Source organism: Manis javanica, chromosome 4, assembly GCF_040802235.1.
Source record: "Manis javanica isolate MJ-LG chromosome 4, MJ_LKY, whole genome shotgun sequence".
NCBI lineage: Eukaryota > Metazoa > Chordata > Mammalia > Pholidota > Manidae > Manis > Manis javanica.
This window is the reverse complement of record NC_133159.1, coordinates 97,114,804-97,135,851: the sequence shown is the minus strand read 5'-3', so window position 1 is coordinate 97,135,851 and position 21,048 is coordinate 97,114,804. Positions and strand designations below refer to the sequence as shown.

The 21,048-nt window shown below is 38.9% G+C and overlaps 1 protein-coding gene across 2 annotated transcripts in view; it reads left to right on the top strand.

Moving 5' to 3' along the window:
• Window positions 1-2,310: 2,310 nt before the first annotated feature.
• Window positions 2,311-21,048, top strand: part of CTTNBP2NL (CTTNBP2 N-terminal like) — a 46,426-nt gene continuing 27,688 nt past the window's right edge. Inside the window, exons 1-3 of one of the 2 annotated variants that reach the window (XM_017644937.3) lie at window positions 2,322-2,407; window positions 14,331-14,452; window positions 17,612-17,719. In XM_017644937.3, coding sequence (XP_017500426.3) covers window positions 17,621-17,719 — 99 coding nt within the window. In that variant the 5' untranslated portion in view covers window positions 2,322-2,407; window positions 14,331-14,452; window positions 17,612-17,620. Of the gene's footprint in view, window positions 2,408-14,330; window positions 14,453-17,611; window positions 17,720-21,048 lie in introns of both variants that reach the window. The other variant, XM_017644938.3, reaches the window with a different exon arrangement.

The following is a 21,048-nucleotide window of genomic DNA, read 5'->3' as shown; positions in this document are numbered from 1 at the left end:
ATGAGGTACTTCCTCATTGCTAACCCATAGTCAGGGCAAAAGGGAGGAGGAGGAAATGGGATTTTTCAAATTCAGGGGCCTATTCAACACCTAGCACTCTGTTTTTAACCATTTCAGACATTTTTGTTTCAAGTCAGTACTTATTGAGTGCCTACTATGTATCTGGCCCTTCATCATGCCTTTCAGATTGTAAGTCTCCTGAACACAGGGACTATATCTTTCTGAAGTTCTGAATTTCCTACTTCATTACTTCAAGAGCATGTGGGCTGCTGTTGAGCACCTTAGTACAAGTCTTACTGTCCTTCACATATAGAGATGACCCTCTCAGACCTACAATCAATAGGGAGAGGCATGGAGCTTTTTTTTTGGCTCAGATGCTGGTTTTGCAGTCAAACAGGCCCAATCCTTGGACCAGTTTTTGTGAGAGTCAGTGTGCAGTGAGCAGAATATGGCATAGGTTTAGAGTCCCACATCCATGTTGGAAGTTCTTTCTTTTCTATTTACTAGCTTTATGAACTTACTTGACCTCTTGAATTTCTGTCTTCTCATGGGCACAATGATGTCTGTCTTAGAGGTCAGGGTAGATTTATCATGTAGTAGTAAAAATTAAACATCATTATTTGAGAGTACCTGTCACAGTGATGACATGATAAAAACTGCTTTGCTGCCTTCAAACTTTCCTATGATTGCACAGACTGATCACATTCTCCACCAAATTGCAAACTGCGTAAGGGCAGGGCTTTATCTGCCTTGAGGACTATGTCTGCCTGGGTGAATGCTATGCTCCCAACACTGTCTTGCTTAATAGTACTTGGTAAGATTAGGAATAACATATTAAAAGTAATTGTTAACCTTAAAAGTAAAAGTTATTTTATTAGCAAAATGGGGTTTTTTGAGGAATAGAGAATTGCAATTTGGGACATGCAAGCTATGGCAAAACCACAGGCAAGTCCCACAAAGGAGAGGGAGGTTATTTTATGGAGAAAAAGGAGAAAGTTGGGAGGAGTTGTTTTTAATTAAAGTCCATTGGTAAAAATCAGGAGTTCAGAGTGCTAAGGGTTTCTCTTTGGCTGAGTTGCAGCGATAGTGGATTTCTTGTAGGAGATACAGTATATGTCTTTCCCTGTTGGGATGGTAATTGATGATTCTTTCCTGTTAATGCTTCTTCTGTTGGGCTCTGTAATTGACAATTCTTCCTGGAACTGAAGTGGAGTGATAGAGCTCCTCCCCCTTCTAACCAATAGATTCTAATGAGGTTTCCCTTTATTTTCCCATGACATACTATTTATGCATTATTTATATATTTAATTGCATTATAAATATTTGTTATATTTTATTTTTAAACAATATGGTTATTATTATTTTAATCAGCTGAATCAATCTGTAACCTGGAGTGCTTCTGTGGAAAAGCAGTCCAGAAACCTTAACCTCAGGTGGGGATTCACCCTCTCTCCTTTCTGAGTTATTTGGTCCCGGGTAGGGCTTGCTGCCACCAGCAAGCTGCGTACTCCTGTGTTCACAAGAAGGGACAGACATTCCTCACATCCTATACACTGTCTTTTGTTTCAGCTTCACTGCAAATGCCATTGCCCTACAGTATAATGGTGCCAAGGACACAATATTAAGTCCCTTCATCTGGCAAATCTTGACACACAAATTTGCAATTATTCAATTTCTACCTGGAAGGCAGGTCTTTTATGGGTTTATGCTCTCTGGGGTGCAACCCGGAGTCCCTGCCCCACGGGCTCCAGAGCTATTATTCTATTCCAAATGTAATGTGAAAAGACAAGGAACTCTCCGGGTTTTTCACCTTTTCGCCCTTGTTTCTTAGCAACACCCACAAGCTCTCCAAGAAAAAAAGACAGCAGAGAACCCACGTTACCAGCTTTCAAACAACTAAAAATTCCAAAGCGCACTTCATATGTTAACATTCTGGTTGGAGTAAAATGTTAATGTGCCCAATCAACCAGGGTACCCAAAGTCCGCCATTCCTAAACTTCCTGGACCATGAAGGTAAGGCAGGAAGCACATGCCACCGTCCTGCCCAGAAACCACACAGAAGGTGGAAAAGTTGAAGAAGGCGGCGGGGAGAAGGGCGAGCCCACCCCAAGCCCGGGCCGGAGGAGAGCACTTCCTCCCGGAAGTGACGCGTCTTCAAGCCCAGTTTGGCTCTCCCCAAACAAAAGGGATCTTGGGGCCCCGGGAGGAGCCTAAATGACATTGGAGAAGCCCCTCCTCCATCCGGTGCGGATTGGTGCCATGACTGGAGAGAGGAGGTGGCGATTGGGCCTGGCGAATGTCAGTGCTCCCGCCTGGAGGCTGCGGGCGGGGCCTCCGGGGGCTGTGGATGGGAGCGGGAGGCGGAGGCGGAGGCGGCGGGGAACGGAGCCTGGAGCGCCGGGAAAAGGTAGGATCCGCTAAGACCGGGATTGGCGGTGGTGGGAGGCCGGGTTCTCGAGGAAAAAGCAAGGGTAGGACCACCGATGTCGTCCCACCACCGTCCCAGCTGCCGCTTGCGGCCATCCCCTGAGGGGGCGGGGCCGTCTTCTCCACCTCCCGGTATTCCCAGAGGAGGTGGCTCCTCATCCTTCGAGGGTCCCTGCAGCTAACTGTAGCCGGTCAATCCCTCCTCCCCAGAAGGGGCTTCCTTCCCGGAACCTCTCATTTAAAGCCTCTCCCGCCACCGTCCAGCCCTCAGCCTTGGAGGAAGGCACACAGGTTCCCATTCTCTAGTCTGCCGCCCCCACCCCCATTTTGCTTCCCCGGAGGCCAGACATCCCTCCCTACACCTGTCCCTGCTCGGTAGGGTAGAACCAGAGGTAGTTTCATCCGTAAGATGAAAATCAGTGTTTTCTAAAAAAGAGGTGGGCGAAGCAAAAATCAGAGACCTGGCATGGACTGCCAGCCCCCCACACGAAGCGACCCTTCCCCACTTCAGTTCTTCCCATCCCCCATTCTCTGATCCTCATCCTTCATCCTGAAGCCCCTCTGATCCTATGTTCTCTTGTGGAGGAGTCGAGAGCTCACCGGTTTCGGGGCTTTTTTAGGAGAAATAGTAACTCCCCAACCCCCCTTCCCCCTTTGTACCTTCTCTCCACTCTGGATACCTTGAGGCAGAACCCAACTTCTAGGGGTTTTTAAAATTTGAGTTGTGTCTCATTTTTGCTTTCTACCCTATTTCTTTCCTGGGAACCTAATGAAAAACCATTCTTTTATATTTCAGTGAAGTGGGTGTGTTGGGTATCTGCAGAGTTAGTCTTGTGTGGGTAGGAATGCACTGTATATTGTTTGACTGGCAGTGAATAGCAGCATGCTTTCAAATGAAACAGTATAGATAAGTAAACAGAGAGCACTGGATTAGGAATGTACCAGTCTAGGGTGGGCTAGTCTGTTGCTCAGGGAAACTGCAGTTAACCTTGAAGGTATAGCTCTGTTGAAACAAAGGGCAGGAAGTGTTTGAAGAAAATTAAGGTTCAGTCATCTAGGTTTATGATTAATCTAGTTCTTTGGCCTTTGATTACTCTGTAGCCACCCCTTTTATGGTGGGTTTTTCCCTCCAGGGGAAATTGCTACATATATGATGCTGTTGATTAGTTCTACAAGATTAGTATCACCTTCTAAAATTTAGGGGATGAAGAGTAAGAGCCAATTTTAAATCATAGAGATAAGGGTAAATAAAAGCAAGGTTAGGCCCAGCTAGTTACACATGTAAGTACCAAGAAGCGTGTGGTTCCCTGCAGTGTGGTTAAAACATGTGTCAAGTTGGCCTTCATTTCAGCAGGTGCAAAGTATTAATGATTTTGCCTAAAGTTAATGCCATTGAATCTCCACTTACATTAAAATCTGCCGTATTTTTTAGTATTGTTTCTTTTGCTTTCAATCTGAAGTCCCTCTTAATTCTGTTGGCTATAGCCCAAGCTAATAGCAGTGACGTGGAAGGAGTTGGAATCACAGAAGGTGCTTATAATAGCTGTCTTTTATCTTCTTGATTAGACTTTCTGAAAGTAGACTTCTTGAACGTAATTACTTTTGAATAATTAGGTTTGAAGTTTTCAGAGGCACTCTCACTGCTCACAGATAGGTTCAGTGATTGTTTCCAGATCTCCAATAAAAAAGCACAAAGAAGAAACTGTGTGGAGGGTCTCTTCAGCACATACAAAACATACTGTGATAGGAGGGTAAGACATGGGCCCCCAGCAATAGCTGCAGAAAAAACTAAAAGCAGAACAGGAAATCCCCAAAAGATATATCTTATTACCTAAGTGGAGAACAGAAAATAAACTAAGGTAAGAGACTAAGGAAACCAAAGTAATGATTGCCAGGGCCTTACTGAGCACAGAGGAAAAAGCAAATAATGAGCTTTGATTGTTTGGCACAATAAGAAGGACCCGTTTGACAAATGTTTAGGGCTTAGAAATCTTTCCTCTAACTTTCTCAACTCCAGTGTGGTCATATTAGATCAAGAAACGCATTGTAGTTAGAGGATTTTTATGTCTTTGTCCCATCTATCTCATTAAATGAAAGATTCTTTGAGAGCAAGTGTAGATAGAATGGTTGGTTTTTTCATCTTTGTTATCTTTCACAGTGCCTAGTATGTAGTTTGACTTAATGAGTGTTGAACTTAGTTTGAAGCTATCACCTTAGGGTAGACAAGGAAGGTACTTTACGGATAAAATACAACACATCTTGTTAGTATTTATTCCACTTATTTTTGCCTTGATTTAACTTTATTTTCCCTATCTGATGTCTTATGAAACTCCATTATCTTAAGTTGGTTCTAAAATACTGAATTTCCTATAAGAAAATATCTGCTGGTTCGGTATATAATTTTGCTGTAAAAATCTGAACCAGATTTGTTATTGTAATCAGTGCCAGTCATTTTAGGGTTTTATTTTTGTTAAGAGTCTGACCTGAGAGGAATGAAGTGAATTTGGAACCACCCACTGGGAACTGGTGACCGTTTTTTGCTTCAGAATGGCCTCTGAGTGGGTTTGACAAGTTACTGATCTACTTTGGGATTTTTTTTTAATGGATTTTTGGTTGATTTTGTGCTTTTCTGAATTAGCACTGACACATGAACAGGGACACAAGCAGTATTGGGTCCCCAAGTGGAATCGCACAGACTGATTTGGGTGAACTTAGTGTATTCAGTCTGCAGTATATTTGTGTCTTGGCACGATCTGGTTTGCAGGGCTACCAGTTAATTTGCAGAACAGGATTGGAATTCTTGGCTTAGTTCTTGAGTGGAGCAGAATGCTATTTCTAGGGGTTGCCATTGAATTGGTGTTTGTGGCAAGATACAAGAAGCAGAGATTTATTTCTAGGGGAAATGTGTCCATTCTTTGGTGGTTGACCCCAGGAAGGGCTTGTCAGCTTGTTTCTAAAGGCCATTTTTTTTCCCAGTTTCTAAATGTTTGCTGCTAATAACCAAAACCCAAGTCTTTCTAGTTTCAATTCAAAGCATTTTAGTGAGAAAATGGCTTATTTATCTGAGGCTATAGTGTGATAATTTACAACACAGACTAAAAATCCCACCTTTTCTGTTGGTTGACCGTGTGACCAGGGCAAGGGTGCAGTTTTCTAACTTTACCATATCCCATCTTCCTCAGCTGTGACAAGGGAATCACTTTTTTTTTAATGATTGCACAAACTCATACATGTATAAACCACAGAGCAAGGTGTGGCATGGAGGAAGCACTTGATAATTGGTAGCATTATGCCATTATTATTAGCACTTTGCACGTTAGCTAAAGAATTAAATATTCAATATATTTGTACTCCTTTAGCATTTTAGTAAAGGTGAAGACTTAGGGCCTAATTTTATTTATTGGTTTGATTATGTAGGTCAGACTTTAGTTACTTGTTGGTTAAATATATTTCAGTATATAGCTAAGATCCTTAAGTAGAGGGAAACAAGGTTGGCTATCATAATATCAGATATCTAATACAGGGTTTTGTAGAAGAGTGCGTGTGTCTGTCTCATAGACTGTATGTGTTTCATAATTTTGTCATGCAAATTATCTTCCTTAATTTTTTGGCCTGGGGGGGGAAAAGGCAAGGGATTCAACCATCTGATGCTTTTCTCTGAATTGTCAATTGCTCCAAACTCTGGACTCAGGTGTTTTAATTACCTCCACCCTCAGTGGCATATTAATGATTTTATGGATACTGTGTTTACAGTGCAGGGTTGTACCTTCTGTGATGTACATGTAAGAGATTTTCAGTGGTAATTTTTATTAAAAGTGATTGTTGCCTTTTGCAGACAACTCCCCCCAACTCCCAACACAACCCTAACAGTAAGGAGCAATCATAGGAACAACCAAAACAGGTGAAAAGAAACCGTGGCTAGGGGAGTTAAGAGTGGAGGTGGGGGGAGTTGACAGGGGTTTATGGGAAAACAGGCCTACAAATAGGCATGGAAGTAAGATGCAATGATACGATTCCTCCCTGCCAAGAATCTGCAAACTCTGTATTTCAGGTCCAAAGCCAAAGCTTCCAATCTAAATGTGTCCTTTGCTGCCATGTGAATCCTGTCTGACTTCTGGAGCCACAAAGAATGTAATCCTCAGGTGTTACTGAATTCAGTAGAAAGGAAAATAAAGCACAGGATGATGAGGTTTACGGACAGAAAAACACTCCTGAAGCTGAGCTTTGGAGGCATCTTCACGGATTCTTTGTGCAGAGCTGCTGGGGAAGGCTAGGCTCAAGTGTGCTCAGGGTTGGCTGTCCTAGAACAGTAAGAGCCAGGGAGGAGGGAGTACAGAAGGGAGAAGCAAGTGGGGATGAATTGCTTTTAACGAGAGATAAGAACTGTTAAGTTATAAAGGAGAGAAGAATGAAGGGTAAGTGCTACATAAGTTGTAGGGGAAAACTTAGTTTTTGGTGCAGAAGGGGTAAACCCCATTACTTGGTTTCTGCTAACTAGTCCTTTCTGTTGCAGCAGGTCATACGGGAGTGGCAGCACAACCTACCAGTCCGCTTCTTAAATGGTTTAATATTTAAGGTGCAGGAATGATCTGGTCTAGTCCTATGTATCAGCTGCTTCTTACTGCCTCTTCTTCTTATTTTTTTAAATTAAGGTATCATTGATGTACAACCTTATGAAGGTTTCACATGAGCAACAGTGTAGTAATACATTCACCCATTCTTGTTCTTAAATTGAAGGCACAGAAGAAATATTCTGAAAAGGCTCTACCTTCTCTACTTCTAAACTTCTGGCCTTCACCACACAGACTGACTGACTGACTGTGTTCCTCTTGGGGGTCTGATTACTTCTCATTCAGCATGTCTCACATCACAGTAATCATTTCCCTCTAAAAGCAGTTCCTCTTCTGACATCCCTGTTTCTGTTAATGGCATCGTAATTCGAGTCACCCAGTCTTAAAACTTCAGCTGATCTGGGATTATTTCTTCTTACCTCCATAAAGGGAAGCAGTACCAAGTCACTATAAATTCTTTATAAAGTCTCTTGCCTCAGTCATTTCTTTTCCATTGTCACTGCCACCATCCTAGTTCACACACGTTAGCGTCATACCTATGCTGTTAAAATTTTCTCCAAACTGCTTTATTTGCCTTCAGTTTCTCTTCAAATAAGCTCTGTACTTCAAGCTTAATCCTTACTAAAACAATGCATTTATTAGTATATTCACCTTGTTAAAAATGGTTAGTGGCTTCTCATTTCCTTAAAGATAAAGTACAGTTTTATAGGCTATAATTCAAGGTGTTGTACTGTACATTTCTTTCTAACTAGCATTTTTTGAGTACCCTTTTGTACCAGAGACTGCAAGGTGCTAAGTTAAATCAAGTTGAGTAACATGGAGTATTTGTCTAGAAAAGCAGAGTATTGTAAGACAGAAGACAGTTATATAAACAGATAAACTGATATAATGGAATGTGGTAACTACTCTTGGGTTATGAATAGAGATAACATACCCCTGAGGCCTTTAATATAATATAAAAAACAGCTTTGATATTTTTAGAAAACCCATTTTTCTCAGTCATTACAAGTTAAAACTGTGACTTGATGACAAGCTATAAAAATTTAATAGCAGCAAAGGCATGCTTTCCACTGATATCCTAAAGTCACAAAAAGCTAGTCTAGGCAGAAGAACGTCCTTTTCTTTTCCCAAAGAGTGTGCAGACACCATTGGCCTGAACAAGTGGTCATGTTCCTAAGCCGACTTTCCCAGAAACTGGCCAGGCCATCTCCTTCTTAAAGCATATCAACCTAACAAGTTAGAAAGAGTAAAACTGTTTTGATTTCTAAATCAGACACATGAATGATAGAAAATAACAACTCATTGGAAAAAGGAAAGCATCATTATCCTTGCAGATGAAACCAAATAAATGCTCTGTGGGGATAAGAAATGAGGGAACTGACTAGTCACTGACTCCTTTAAACTGTTCAGTATCCTACTAGAGTATGTATTGTTATCCCCATTTTTTAGACGAAGAACTTAAAACTCGAAGGTTAAGTACATCCAGGAACTCTCGAGTGGCAGAGCCGGGGTGCAAACCTAGGTTTGGCAGGCTCCAAAGTCCATTCACTTTTCCACTGCAACGTGCTGCCTCCCAGAATTATCCCTGAGAAACTGGGGGGCAAAAACAATTGCTAGGTCTGGTGTTGGTAATTTTCAACTGATACCAGATCGTTAAATTTTTTTTTTAAATCACTGATCTGATTTAGAAGACAAAATTTAAAAGGCAAAACCTCTTCAGTTTTTTCAGTTAGAGGCTTTTGTGAAATTTTTGGCAGTGCAGAAAGAATCAGGTTGTGGGCGTAGCTAAAACCAGATACCTTGGCTGTTCTATGGGTCATCCTCTGTTGCACATTTCTTCCCAGTTTGGATCCTTATGGCATCAACAACTTCATCATGCATTGATATTTGAAGGGTTTTTTTATTCTAGGCTGCCTGTAGAACTGTGGCCCATGAATCATTTTACTGGAAATAAAATCAGTCTTACATGTTATTGTTCCCTCATTGTGGTATTTTACAAATCATGACATTATTTTAGAAGCAAAAAACTTAGGGGAATGAGGAACAGATAGGTGATACAGATGAACATATTTCAATGCAATTATTATAATTTCATTTAAATTAAAGAAAGCTAACTGACAGATATACTTGAAATGGTTCATACTTCTGGTTAATTTTCTGATGTTAAAAAAACATCTTTTTTTATTTCAATGAAGAAATTTACTTATGTAAAATCTATTATTCATTTTCATTAACATACATTCCAGTAGCTTAACTAATGTAGTTCTTCTGGTTTGGTCTTGTCTCAGATGAGAATACTTCAAAGAGTGTAAACAGATAGCTAGGTAGACAGACCTGTTTTTAATAGTGTTGTGCTAAATGTCCTCATTTTAGGGGAGGGATGTCTCAATGTTTGTTTATGGGCATGAGGCCACTTACTCCTTTTCTTTAATATACATGTAAATCTTACTGAACCATGTAGGAATGATAATGAGAGAAGCAGATGTACACACAAAGCAAGAGAAAGAGACAGACATTCATATATACACGCAGAGATACAGCAGAGATACATGAGTCTTAGAACAGAGCAAAACAAAAACCTAATAGCCATCATGGTGTCCCAGAAAGTGGATTAGACTAGATCTAAAAAAGATATATTAGATCTAGTTTACTATTTCACAGTAATTTTCAGTAATTCACTTAAAAACTCTGGCCTCAGTTTTCATCTGTACAATGAGAATGCTAAATTAGATTATTTCTGAGGTCCCTTCCAGCTTTGTGAATCACATTTTAGCTGAGGTTTTCCACCACACGATTCCTAAAACTGATAAAATGAAATCAGGTGTGAACAGTGGTTACCAAATAGCAGTGATTACTGAGGAAACTCCTAGAATCATATTACCTAGGTTCCAATTCCATTTCTGCCATATACTAGATGGGAGACTTGGTGGAGCAAGTCATTTAGCTTCTGTGCCTCAAGTTTTCCCATCTGTAAAATGGTGGTGATGAAGAATTCGTTGATGATGGCTATAGCATCTAACACCTAAGGTGGTTGTGAGGATTGAATTAACACATTCTATACCTAGAACACTGCCTGGAACATGTTAATGTTTAGCACAGTAAATGTGTATCTTCTTCATTATTACAATCATTGCTTGAATTCTTAGAAAACTGCTATAAAACTCTGAGGTGGTGGTGGCAAACATTGATAAGCTCAGTTATATCATTATTAATTTCTGTACTAAGCATAAATCCAGAAATTCTGGTGTCCTGGAATCTGCTTTGAATAGAGTGCTATGAATTTGAATAGAGTACTGAAAGTATTTTAAATGTTGACCTTAATATTAGATTTATTATAGAACTGGTTTCTGGAGGCCTACTTCAAAGTCTGTATTGACAGTATTGGATAAACAAGCATCTCGGCCCCTTAGCACTGTTGTAATTTCTTTGTAAGTGTGCCATTCATATTATATTTCAGGATCCTGAATTTTATAATCTCCAAAACTGTTTCAAAACCATTCTGTTTTATATAATGTCATCTGTAGCGCAGCTGGGAAAAACAGGCTGATAAGACAAAGCAAGGCATACTGAGAAACATGGTATAGCACCCTCCTCATAAGGGGAAGACTTACAGCCAGTTGCTCTAACTAGTCTTTAAAAGTAGTCAGGGGTTAGCATGTTGTATTAGTTTGCTTGGGCTGCCAGAACAAAGCACCATGGACAGAATGGCTTAAACAACAGAAATTTCTTTTCTCAGTCCTAAAAGCTAGGAAGCTGAAAACAGTGTGTCAGCAGATTGGCTTCTTTGGAAGCCTCTCTTTTTTGACTCGCAGCTGGCCATCTTCTCCCTGTGTCATCCCGTGGTCTTTTCCTGCCCTTCTGTGTCCCAATTTCCTCTTCAAATAAGGACACCAGTCGGGTTAGATTAGGGCCCACCCTGATGAACTCATTTTAACTTAATTGCCTCTTTAAAGGCCCAATCTCCAAACATTCTGAGGGACTGGGGATAAGGACTTTAACATGTGAATTTTGGGGGGACATAGTGCAGCCCATGGTATAACACATAGACATAAGGATCCAGATAGTCCAGGAATATCCTTTCCTTTCAACTGAAAAATAGATTTGACATTTACAGTAATACCTATATTGCTTTACTGTAGAATTCAGTGAGATGAGATTATCTTTTATACCTACCTATAAATAATAATAGCAAAAAAGACTCTCTTTAGTGAATGTACGAAAGATCTGCTTCCTTCATCAGAAAATTATTTTCTGATAGTATCTTGACATGTTTTTCTTCCCTAGCCTAATCCTAAAATGCCAAAAGTGTAATGAGAGGTACATATTGGAATGTTGTCACTCTTACCCTCCAAATGCATGAATAACCCTTATAAAAACTGTAAGTGCCAGAAAGTGGGGAAACTGAAATCTTTATTTAAAATGAAGTATAGTTGACACACAGTCTTATATTGGTTCCAAGTAGACAACACAGTGATTGAACAGTTAACACATATCATCCAGTCATATCCCCAACTAGTGCAGTTACTGTCAACATAAAAAGATGTTGCAGGATCATTGACTATATTCTGCATGCTGTACTACCATCCCGTGACCAACTTATGATTGAGATTTTTGTGCCCCTTGGGAAACTTAAATCTTTTGAGATAGTCAAAGTAATGTATAACCTTCCCTCCCCAGAGGGAGGGAAGTTGCTTTGGATACATTCTTAAAAATAGTAGTGTACTTTTATCCATATTTAGATGTAGTATTTATAAATGTGACACATTTTAAAAATTTCATTTTAAAAACCATACACTGGGTTTTTAAAGGAAGTATGTTATCTCATGGAAAGCTGTCAAAGACACCCGTCTTGTTTGTCAATGCTCTCTTCGATTTTAAGAATTAATTGGTCTCCTATGTTTTTGTTTTGCTTATATGTATGTGAAAGAGTCTCTCCGTAAGTAGATCAAATTTCCTTTATGTCTTTGCTCATATCTCATCACTAATACTAAAAACTTACTAAGTAGCCTGAATCTTGGTCAGTTGTAGCCCAAGTATAAATTTCTTAAATTTGATCCTGAGTATATAATAAAGAAGTGGGTTTTGTTCCAGTTTTGCAAGAATATTGATCTGCGTTAAAAAAAAATGATTTGTTTTTTTATACTAGCCAAGTTGTTGGGTTTTTTTCCTTTTTTTAATCTTATGTAGGTTTTTTTGAGGTGTTTCTGCATCTGGAAATATCTAAGACCCAATCTAAAAATGTTTTCTCCGTCCCAGCCCCCCATATCACCCCCACCTAGAAATACACCCTTCAATTCCACATAAAGATATACACACCCAGATACCCCATAAACAAACATCTTACTTGTACCCCGCCCTGCCCTGCCTACCGCTCACAGAGCTATAGAAGCTGTTTGGGGTGTTTCTTTTTCTGCCACCTAATCTTTAAGTGACAAGAAGGCAGCAGTGCCTTCTGTCGTGGAGAATTAATCCAGAGTTCCAGCGCAAGAGCTGGTTCTGAAGAAGGATAAAGACACAACCAGAACCAGAATGAGTGGAGCGGGGGGTATTATCAAAAAAAGGGATGGGCCAGAATGAGATGAACAGAGTCCGGGCCACAGCCACACACTTCCGTGGCAGAGTCAGCACGGGCACTGGGGAGGTACGGTGGGTCAGGGAGGATGCCCTTCCTGATACACATAGCTCTGGAGATTGTTAGCACATGAAAGTTCATATAAAAGAGACTCACGTACTCCTGGCTGCTGGCCCTGACTTGGTGGAAAGTAGCCTATGAATAGACTCAATGGTATGCCGGACAAACTCAAGTTTGAAATCACTTATTGATAACTTAAAAATAAGCTTCAAGTCACATTCCTAAAGAATCCTTAAAAGGGAGTACCCCCAACCTTTCAGGGCGCTCCTCTCTCTGAGGTCACCCGCACTTTCTAAGTGTGTAACTTTTTAATCTTAAACTTTCTCTCTCCAAACCTTTCAGGGCGCCTCTCTTTGCTGAGATTGCCTGCTGCACATCTTCTTTCTTTCAGTTACTTTAAATAAAACTTTTACTCTGCTTCAAAAATAAATAAATAAATAAGTTTCATACTTAGCCCATAAATAGGCTTATTTTTCCAGGGTATTAAAATGTGTGTAATTTGCCATTTTTATTATACATATTATGTATCTTTTAATTGAGAAAACTATAAAGCTTAATATAGTTACAGTGAGCTGTTCTACAGTGTAGGGTAATGTATCCAGACAACTTTCTACAAGTGGTTTTTATTTCAAATTTATAGACTGTAGCATTCCTTAGAAATATGTGCATCTGAACTCAAAAAAAGTTGGGTCTTGGAGAAATTCTAATAGAAGGAATGAGCTGAGCCAGATGGTTGGAATGATCTTGTCTTTCAAAGTTACTTCATGGATGATGACAATGACGTTACAGCAGCTCATTTAGGAAATTAGTAGAGAATGAACCTGTAGACTACAATATGGCATGCCCAAATCTGGCAGTCATATTTCTGATAATTAATATGGAGTTAATTTCTGAAAGTCTTGAGCCACATAATTACATCTTGGGCAGAAATTGAAGTCAATAGAGTTGGCCTGAAAGTACAAGATAAAAATTACGTTTTATCCAAATTTAAAGCCAATCATTTTTTTAAAAGTTTGCTGGGTCTAGCAGCAGGCAGGGAGAAGAGGAATTGCTGTCGGTGAATAAAACCTGGACAACTTTGTTTCTTAAAAAAAAAAGTTTCCTGCATGTCTAATACACTATTAGGAAAACATAAAAAATTTGCATATGATTCAACATTTGATATTTGAAAATAAATGGGGAAAAGTAGAAGTTGGGATGAGTAATCCACCTTAACACGCAAAGTCAAAATGGTGACAATTTGTTTATTGATTGGCAGGAGGTGAGGGGATGAGTTTTCCTTACACAGATCTGGCAGTTGAAAGGTTCAGTTGTAGTTGTGTTACTTTTCTGTCTCAGTGCATTGTGCACAAGTCATGGTGATTCAAGCAAGTAGGCTTTTGTCGTGTCAAGGGGAGAAAGTCACTCTCTAGTGACATTCAAAGTTAGTCCTTGAAACAACAGTGAACATCTTAAAATAAAAAAGATTCTGAAAGCTCTCAGCTTCCTTAATGATAATTACAAAAAGGAAGTCCGATTCCTGGTGTTTTACCTGACTTACTCAGCTTGAACTTGAAAAAGTGGCTCTTTCCTTCTTCTTTGTCTATATCTGCCTGCAGCTGTCAGGCCTTATCCCTGATCATGACTGTAGACATTCGTGGGATTTACCACATTATTTATAATATGGTCACATAGACAATAAATCTCTTATTATTTTGCAGCATTGGATGCTTTTCCACCATGCTGATGGCGTTTTTAATTTATTTGTCAAACTTCCTAAATTTTAACTGAAGAAACCTTAAGAACTTAAACTTGTGAGTAAAGTGTGACTGCCAGTCAACAGGTTAGTGTAATCCCTGTCCCCACCCCCACTCCCAGGAATGCTACTGCCATCCTAAAATATAAATGCACTTTACTATCTTTTGTTTGTATTTCAGACAAAAATATATGACAATGTCTTGTGTATTGAGATTAGATTCAAATGTGAAGAACAGCAAAGAACTGCTAAATTCTCATATTTATAAAGAAAGGTTATAGAAATATGTGAAAACAGACCTATTGGCTTTTTAATTACTTAGCTGTGACCCTTTTTTACCTCCTGTATTGTATTTGTATTTCATTCATGTAAATACTAAACTAAATGAATTGGTGTCTATCAGCAGAATGTTCTAGATACTAAAATGGGTGTGCAGAAGTGATTTACAGATGTAGAGATAACAAGAACATTGTTCTTTATGCCTTTGACAAAGAATAGGATTTTCTTCTTGCCTAGGCTGGACTTTTATAATTAAAATGACTTTGAAGATGTTTTCACTTTTACTCTTTTATGAGGATGCATATTTAGCAGAACAGATTAAAGCCTTTGATTTAACTACAGTCTTTATATATTTAACTTTTATTCATATTTAATTGCTTCTCTAACAAATAATTCTTGATTTTTACCCGTGAAAGCTTAGAATGGAGCCCAGGAGGACTTTAAAGATTATCTAGTCTGTTTTATTTTACCTGTGAGGAAACCCCGTGTCAGAGCATCTGGATACTTTTTTTCCTCATGGCCGTATGACTGTTTTGTGGTAGAGCTGAGACTAAAATTCTTCACTTCTCACTCCCAGTCTGTTGAGTTTTACTCATATCACACTGCTTCTTTTAATATTCTATAAGAATATTTAAGAACTAAAGATATTGAAGGATAAAGAATAACATGTATGAACAGTATCATTTTTAGCTCTGTTCCTACTTTCCTACCTCTGTGCTTATGGATCCAATTGATTTACTCGTGCAGTCGGTATTTATGGAGTACCTTCTTAAGTACCCATTATGCTCCTTAACATCATGGGAGGGGAAAGGAAGGGCATAAAAATGATAGGATTGTTCCTTTCCCTTATGATCTCTCTGAGAGGGAGTAAAACATGAAACCCTCGGGGAGAGGGGAAAAGGTTTCATCTCAGAAACCAGTGTGGCTTAACTGGTAGTTTTAAGTTCCTCCCTGTTCTACCCTGGAAATGCTCTGACCCGTCCTCGTCTGGGGTTCCCAGCTACAAAAAGGCCACTGGGGGTATTTTCAAGCTCATTGATCTTGGCTGCCTCCAATTTTGGTAATACCTTATAATTCTTTTGGAAAATGAGAAAGCTTAGTAATCATTAATAATTAAACCATTGTTCAAAAACAGCAGCTGACTCACAGACTCCAAGAAGGGACTAGCGGTTACCAAAGGGGAAATGGGTTGAGGAGGGTGGGTAGGAAGGAAGGGAGAAGGGGATTAAGGGGTAGTATGAGTACTACACATGATGTCGGGGGGCAATATTGCACAGAGAAGACAAGTAGTGACTCTATAGCATCTTACTACACTGATGGGACAGTGACTGCCATGAGCTGTAGTTGGGGGGGGACTTAATATGGGTGAATATAGTAACCACAATGTTGCTCATGTGAAACCTTCATAAGATTGTATATCAATGATACCTTAATTTAAAAAAAATTGTTTACAAAAAAAATAAACCATTGTTCAATTCAACTTGTATCAGGAACTTGGGAAGATGTTTTACATTTTTTGACTGTCTTCACAGTAACCCTATGAGCTAGATACTCATCCTTCCCCTTTTACAGATAGGAAAACTGTGAGTCAGAAAGCTTTCCCCAAGTCACACAACTGGGAAGGTTACAGGAGTGGCATCTGACTGCAAAGCCGTGTGCTTTTTCCAATATACATCGTGTGTTAAGTGTAACTTTATTAGGTTTGTTGGTTTTGGATTGCTGTTGCTTAAGTTCTTATTTTTTAAATAACTGTTGTGAGGTCTCTCTCCAATGCCGAAGTTAGAGTCACTTACTTGTCATTAAAATCCACTGGTTAAAAAGTTGTTAAGTTACACTGAACATATTTTACTAGGTGGCAAAAGATTTGTACAGCATGTCCTGAAACACAGTCTAACAACACATTGAAGTATGCATTTCCTACATGTTCTCCTTCACACAGAGGAAGTGGCTCTGCAAGGAATCAATGACTCTTTTGTGTGCCTCCTAAAATTTAATGCACTCATAAGAGGCTGGGAATTTTTGGAGGGTGTGTGAACTAGTCATGTTGTGATTCACTTTAAAGAAAACCGTGAGAGTGACAATTTGGCAGTAAACAGTGCAAGAGAGAAAATAGTATTTGCTCTACTTTGGAAGTTATAAAATGTATCTTACCTTTTACCATAAACATTGGTCAGAAGACCTTTCAAAAATTATATAGTAGTCTAGCTTCTATGTGTGGTTTGTGAGAAATTAATCTTGTAGAAAGGATTGAGTTTGTGCCATGCAATTTGCCATTTAACATACTTAAAAAGATCCAGTACTTAATAGAAATATGAACTTTTTAAGCCAAATTCAGTTTGTAGTAGCCCAACCAGTTAAGAACTTTAAATTATGTATTTTGAGAAGTCATTTAAAAGTATATTTATATATGGTTGCATTTAAGTCTGATTTTACTAGTTGTTCTCCATGAAAGTAGACAACTTGAAAGAAACATTTCTCCCATATTCCCACCAAACATTATCTTTGCTCAGATTTCATTTCATCCAATTTCAGAGGGATGCCAAAATGTTATATATACACTTTTTAAATTTGGTTCTCTAAAAGTAGGAAATCATATCATGGTCTAAAATTTTTTTGGTGAAACAGTATTCATTTTTACCTGAACTTGGAGTGAACAAAATTAGTGGCTAATTCTTTCTGAGACCTTCTAGGATGTTTGTAAATATGTCTGGAGGAAAAATGATGAAAAACTTACCTTTGTGAGTGGTGATGGAGTCAATAAGTAAATTGAATTTTATTTTCTCTTACTGCCCAGTTTATGATTAACATTAAAAAGCTTATTTTTCTGCTTAATTGTAACCATTTCCTTTCTTAATATATTTTATACTGTAATTGGTGCTCTTTTCTTGTTTGTACCTCTTTATTTTTTATTTAATAACATCAAAGCACCTGTCTCTGGAGAGTCTGTGATCCTTGTTTTTGTTTTAGGCTTTCAGGATGAATCTGGAAAAACTCAGCAAGCCTGAACTTCTAACACTATTCAGTATTCTGGAAGGAGAGCTTGAAGCAAGGGACCTGGTTATAGAAGCTTTAAAGGTATGTTAAAAAGAAAAAAAACAGGTCATCCTATGTTTTGAAAGTCGTTTCATTGGTTTATTTAGTTAGGGATTTCTGTAGCCCCCATTGACATTAGAGGCCTGGGTATACATATTGATACTTGCCCTGGCAGACACCTGTTGTGTTGTAATTTTAGGGGCATTGGTGAATCCTTTCTGCCCCCAACATAGTTCCTTTAGTGTCTCTATCTGATATCTGCACCATGAGCTTCATTCTTTAGCTTGGTGGCCTTACCTGTCTTTGAATACTGACCCGTTGACATCTCAATGAGACCTACTCCTAGAATATGTGTGTACACCCATACGCCAAAGTTCAGGATATAATATCTGGGAGATCAAGAACCATATAAAGACCACTGATGGATTCCCTAGACCCCAGATTAAGAATTCTTACTTTTGTTTCAGTATTTGATATCCTAAAATTCAAAGGGGTAGAGGAGGTAGAGAGGTGGGGGCATCATACATGGAAACTCTGTACTTACCACTCAGTTTTGCTATGAACCTAAAGCTGCTCTAAAAAATAAAGTTAAGTCTTATTAAGAAGAAAACACAGGGCCATAACTGCTTCCAAGTGTCACAAATCCTTAACACTGCATCAGGGATTTCCTCAGTCACTGACAATAACCAGTGAGTGAAGTTCTTTTCTTCACCATGTCTTCTTTTTTCCCTCAGTGATGGAAACAGAGTTTCCGTGTACCACGCCCCCACCTCTCTACCTCCTCTATCCCTTTGTATTTTAGGATATCAAATACTGAAACAAAAGTAAGAATTCTTAATCTGGGGTCTAGGGAATCCGTGAATGGTCTTTATATGGTTAGTCATATGTAGGTAGTCTTCTCTTGGATAACTTTGAAATCATAATTGTGATAAAAGTAAAATCTAAAGTTATTACTTCTGTATGCTGTTAAATTTAGAGTGACATTAATTTATGTTTTTTAAGGCTGGCTGACATTTCTAAGTATGCCTCAGGGTAATTTATCACAGAAAACTATTGCTTTTTTTGTTTTCTCTTACAGCTTTGTAATATGTGATAAGTAATTTTCAGTGGTTTCATTCCTTCCCAGTGCATAAGGCAGGTACTTTCTGATATAGGGCCTGTCTTTCTTTCTTTCTTTCCCTGATTCAGTCTTGTCTGGCATGGCCTCCCTGGGGATCACATGTTCGTGGCTTTGACACATGCCTAGTTACATATGTTAAAGCTCATAACTGGTCTTTGTCACGCCACTAAGCATAACCGTATAACCTTGGTCAAGTCATTCAATCTGTCTGGAGCAAAGCCTCCTTGTAGGTAATAATAAATGGTTAGTAACTAGTATTTGTGCAAAATGCTGTAATTTTCATGGCATTGCAAATACTCCATTGGAGTGGACTCATTTCTTCTTGTCCCTTTCTTTATATTCTGTCAGTGCATTTTGTGTATCCCATATGCAAAGAACAGTCATTGGTTGCTAATCATTTGAATGGATGTCTCTAGTGTGCCCTCAACAGTGCCTCATTTTTTAATATGCCCCCTGCCAACATACATTACATGTAGTATTCACTCTGTCTGGTGACTCATTTCTGCCACATCCGCAGGCTTTCCCCCTTTTGTCCTATTTGTAATTTCTCTTCCTTTCCGTTTACCTCCCTGCAAACTCCGTTCTATTTCTCGTAACCCCATCACACTAGTACCAGTAGCCCTAACCTCAGTAAACTCACGACACCCTCCCCTTTCTTACCCCATGTTTGTCTGTTCAATGAAGAGAAAAGAAAAAGAAAGATTGGGGAAAATCTGAGCTTGTTTCTAATCCCCACTCCTAATGCTGGTTTCCCACTTCCTAACCCTGGTTCTCATCGGAGACCCTGGCTCTCCTTTCTGTAGGAATTAACAGCTTGGAACTGGAAGAGTTCCACCGCCTAGTCTGAACCAGGAAGGACTTGGTTCATGGGGACTCCTTTTAGACTCAGAATGCATTTTCCAGGAACAGCATTATTACAAATAGCAATCAGATTTTAAAAACTACAATAGTTTGACAACATGTGTTAAAATAGCCTTACCCAAGGATCTACCCTTTTTTTGTACTTGGACTCCAGGAAGTAGTTTCCCACAAATGTCACAGTTGATTTCTACAAAAACTTACGACCTCAACCTCCCCATAACTGGAATAGGGGTGAGGGGATAGATGCCCCTAATGGAAAAATCAGAGGATAATCATATTTTCTCTTTGCTTTTCAGCCTTAGGAACCATACAAATATGTAGAGCTTTATGTACCTATTCTGCTAATTTTTGTATCCTCAGCACCCAGCGTAGTGTTCTGGCATATAGATGCTCAATAAATATGTGTTGAACAGATGAAATGATTGTGCCATTTTGGTGTGTTACTTTAAAAGACTGCCCTCACATTTCAAAGCAAATGTTGTGACTTGCTAAATTTTACAGCCTGTCCTTCTGTGTGCTGCAGCTTTAATGTTAACCGATGCGTAGGTGCTTGTTGCACATGTTTTCCTAAAATACATTTTTTCTGCATGAATCCAATTTTAGTTACTTGAGGCAGCCTCTGACAAGTTGAAAGAGCAGCTTGAGAAACAAAAGCTATAATTAAGGGAGCATTTGGATATGAGATATCATTCAGAGTCCAGCACAAGTGTTGTAGTCTGTGCATACTGCCTGGAGGTGGTAAAGTCATCCTCCGAGGCTTAAGCTATATGCCATTTAGGTGGAATGTATAGCTTCACCAGAAGTGATCCATCTTGAAATAGTCTGTTGGAGGTTAAAATAAGTAGCAGCTGGGTCAAAATTCTTTCAGTCATTTGAGAAAAGCAACTTGTCATACCAGATTCTTAAGTTAAAATGAAACCCCATTTTATTTGTGGAGTGGTGGTGTTTGCTTGGTTGGTTTGATTTTTTTGTATTTTTGTTGGTTTGATTGGTTCTATAATGTATTGCGATTTTATTGCTTTATTTCTATAATTCTTGTTTAACGACAAACACCTGTTAGACTTCTTGGACTAATATGGGAGTTATTCATTTTCTTCTTTTAGTGTTCTTTCTTAATTCATCTTTATCTTTAGTGGGTTGAAAAGATTTTGGTCTTTGTCATAAATAGCTATGATTGGCTTTTTCTCTCTGTTTAAGTAAAAAAGGCTTTTTTTCCCTCTATCACCAATTTCAAAGCAGATTTTTTTCCTGGACATAAAGTCTATTCTTCAACCTTGTATCTCTGAACAAAACTATATGGTTCACTGTTGCTGCTAAATAAATAGTAGGTCACATTGGAAAGGGTTGGAATTATATATAGATATATTATTATTATTAAGTTCCCATAGTT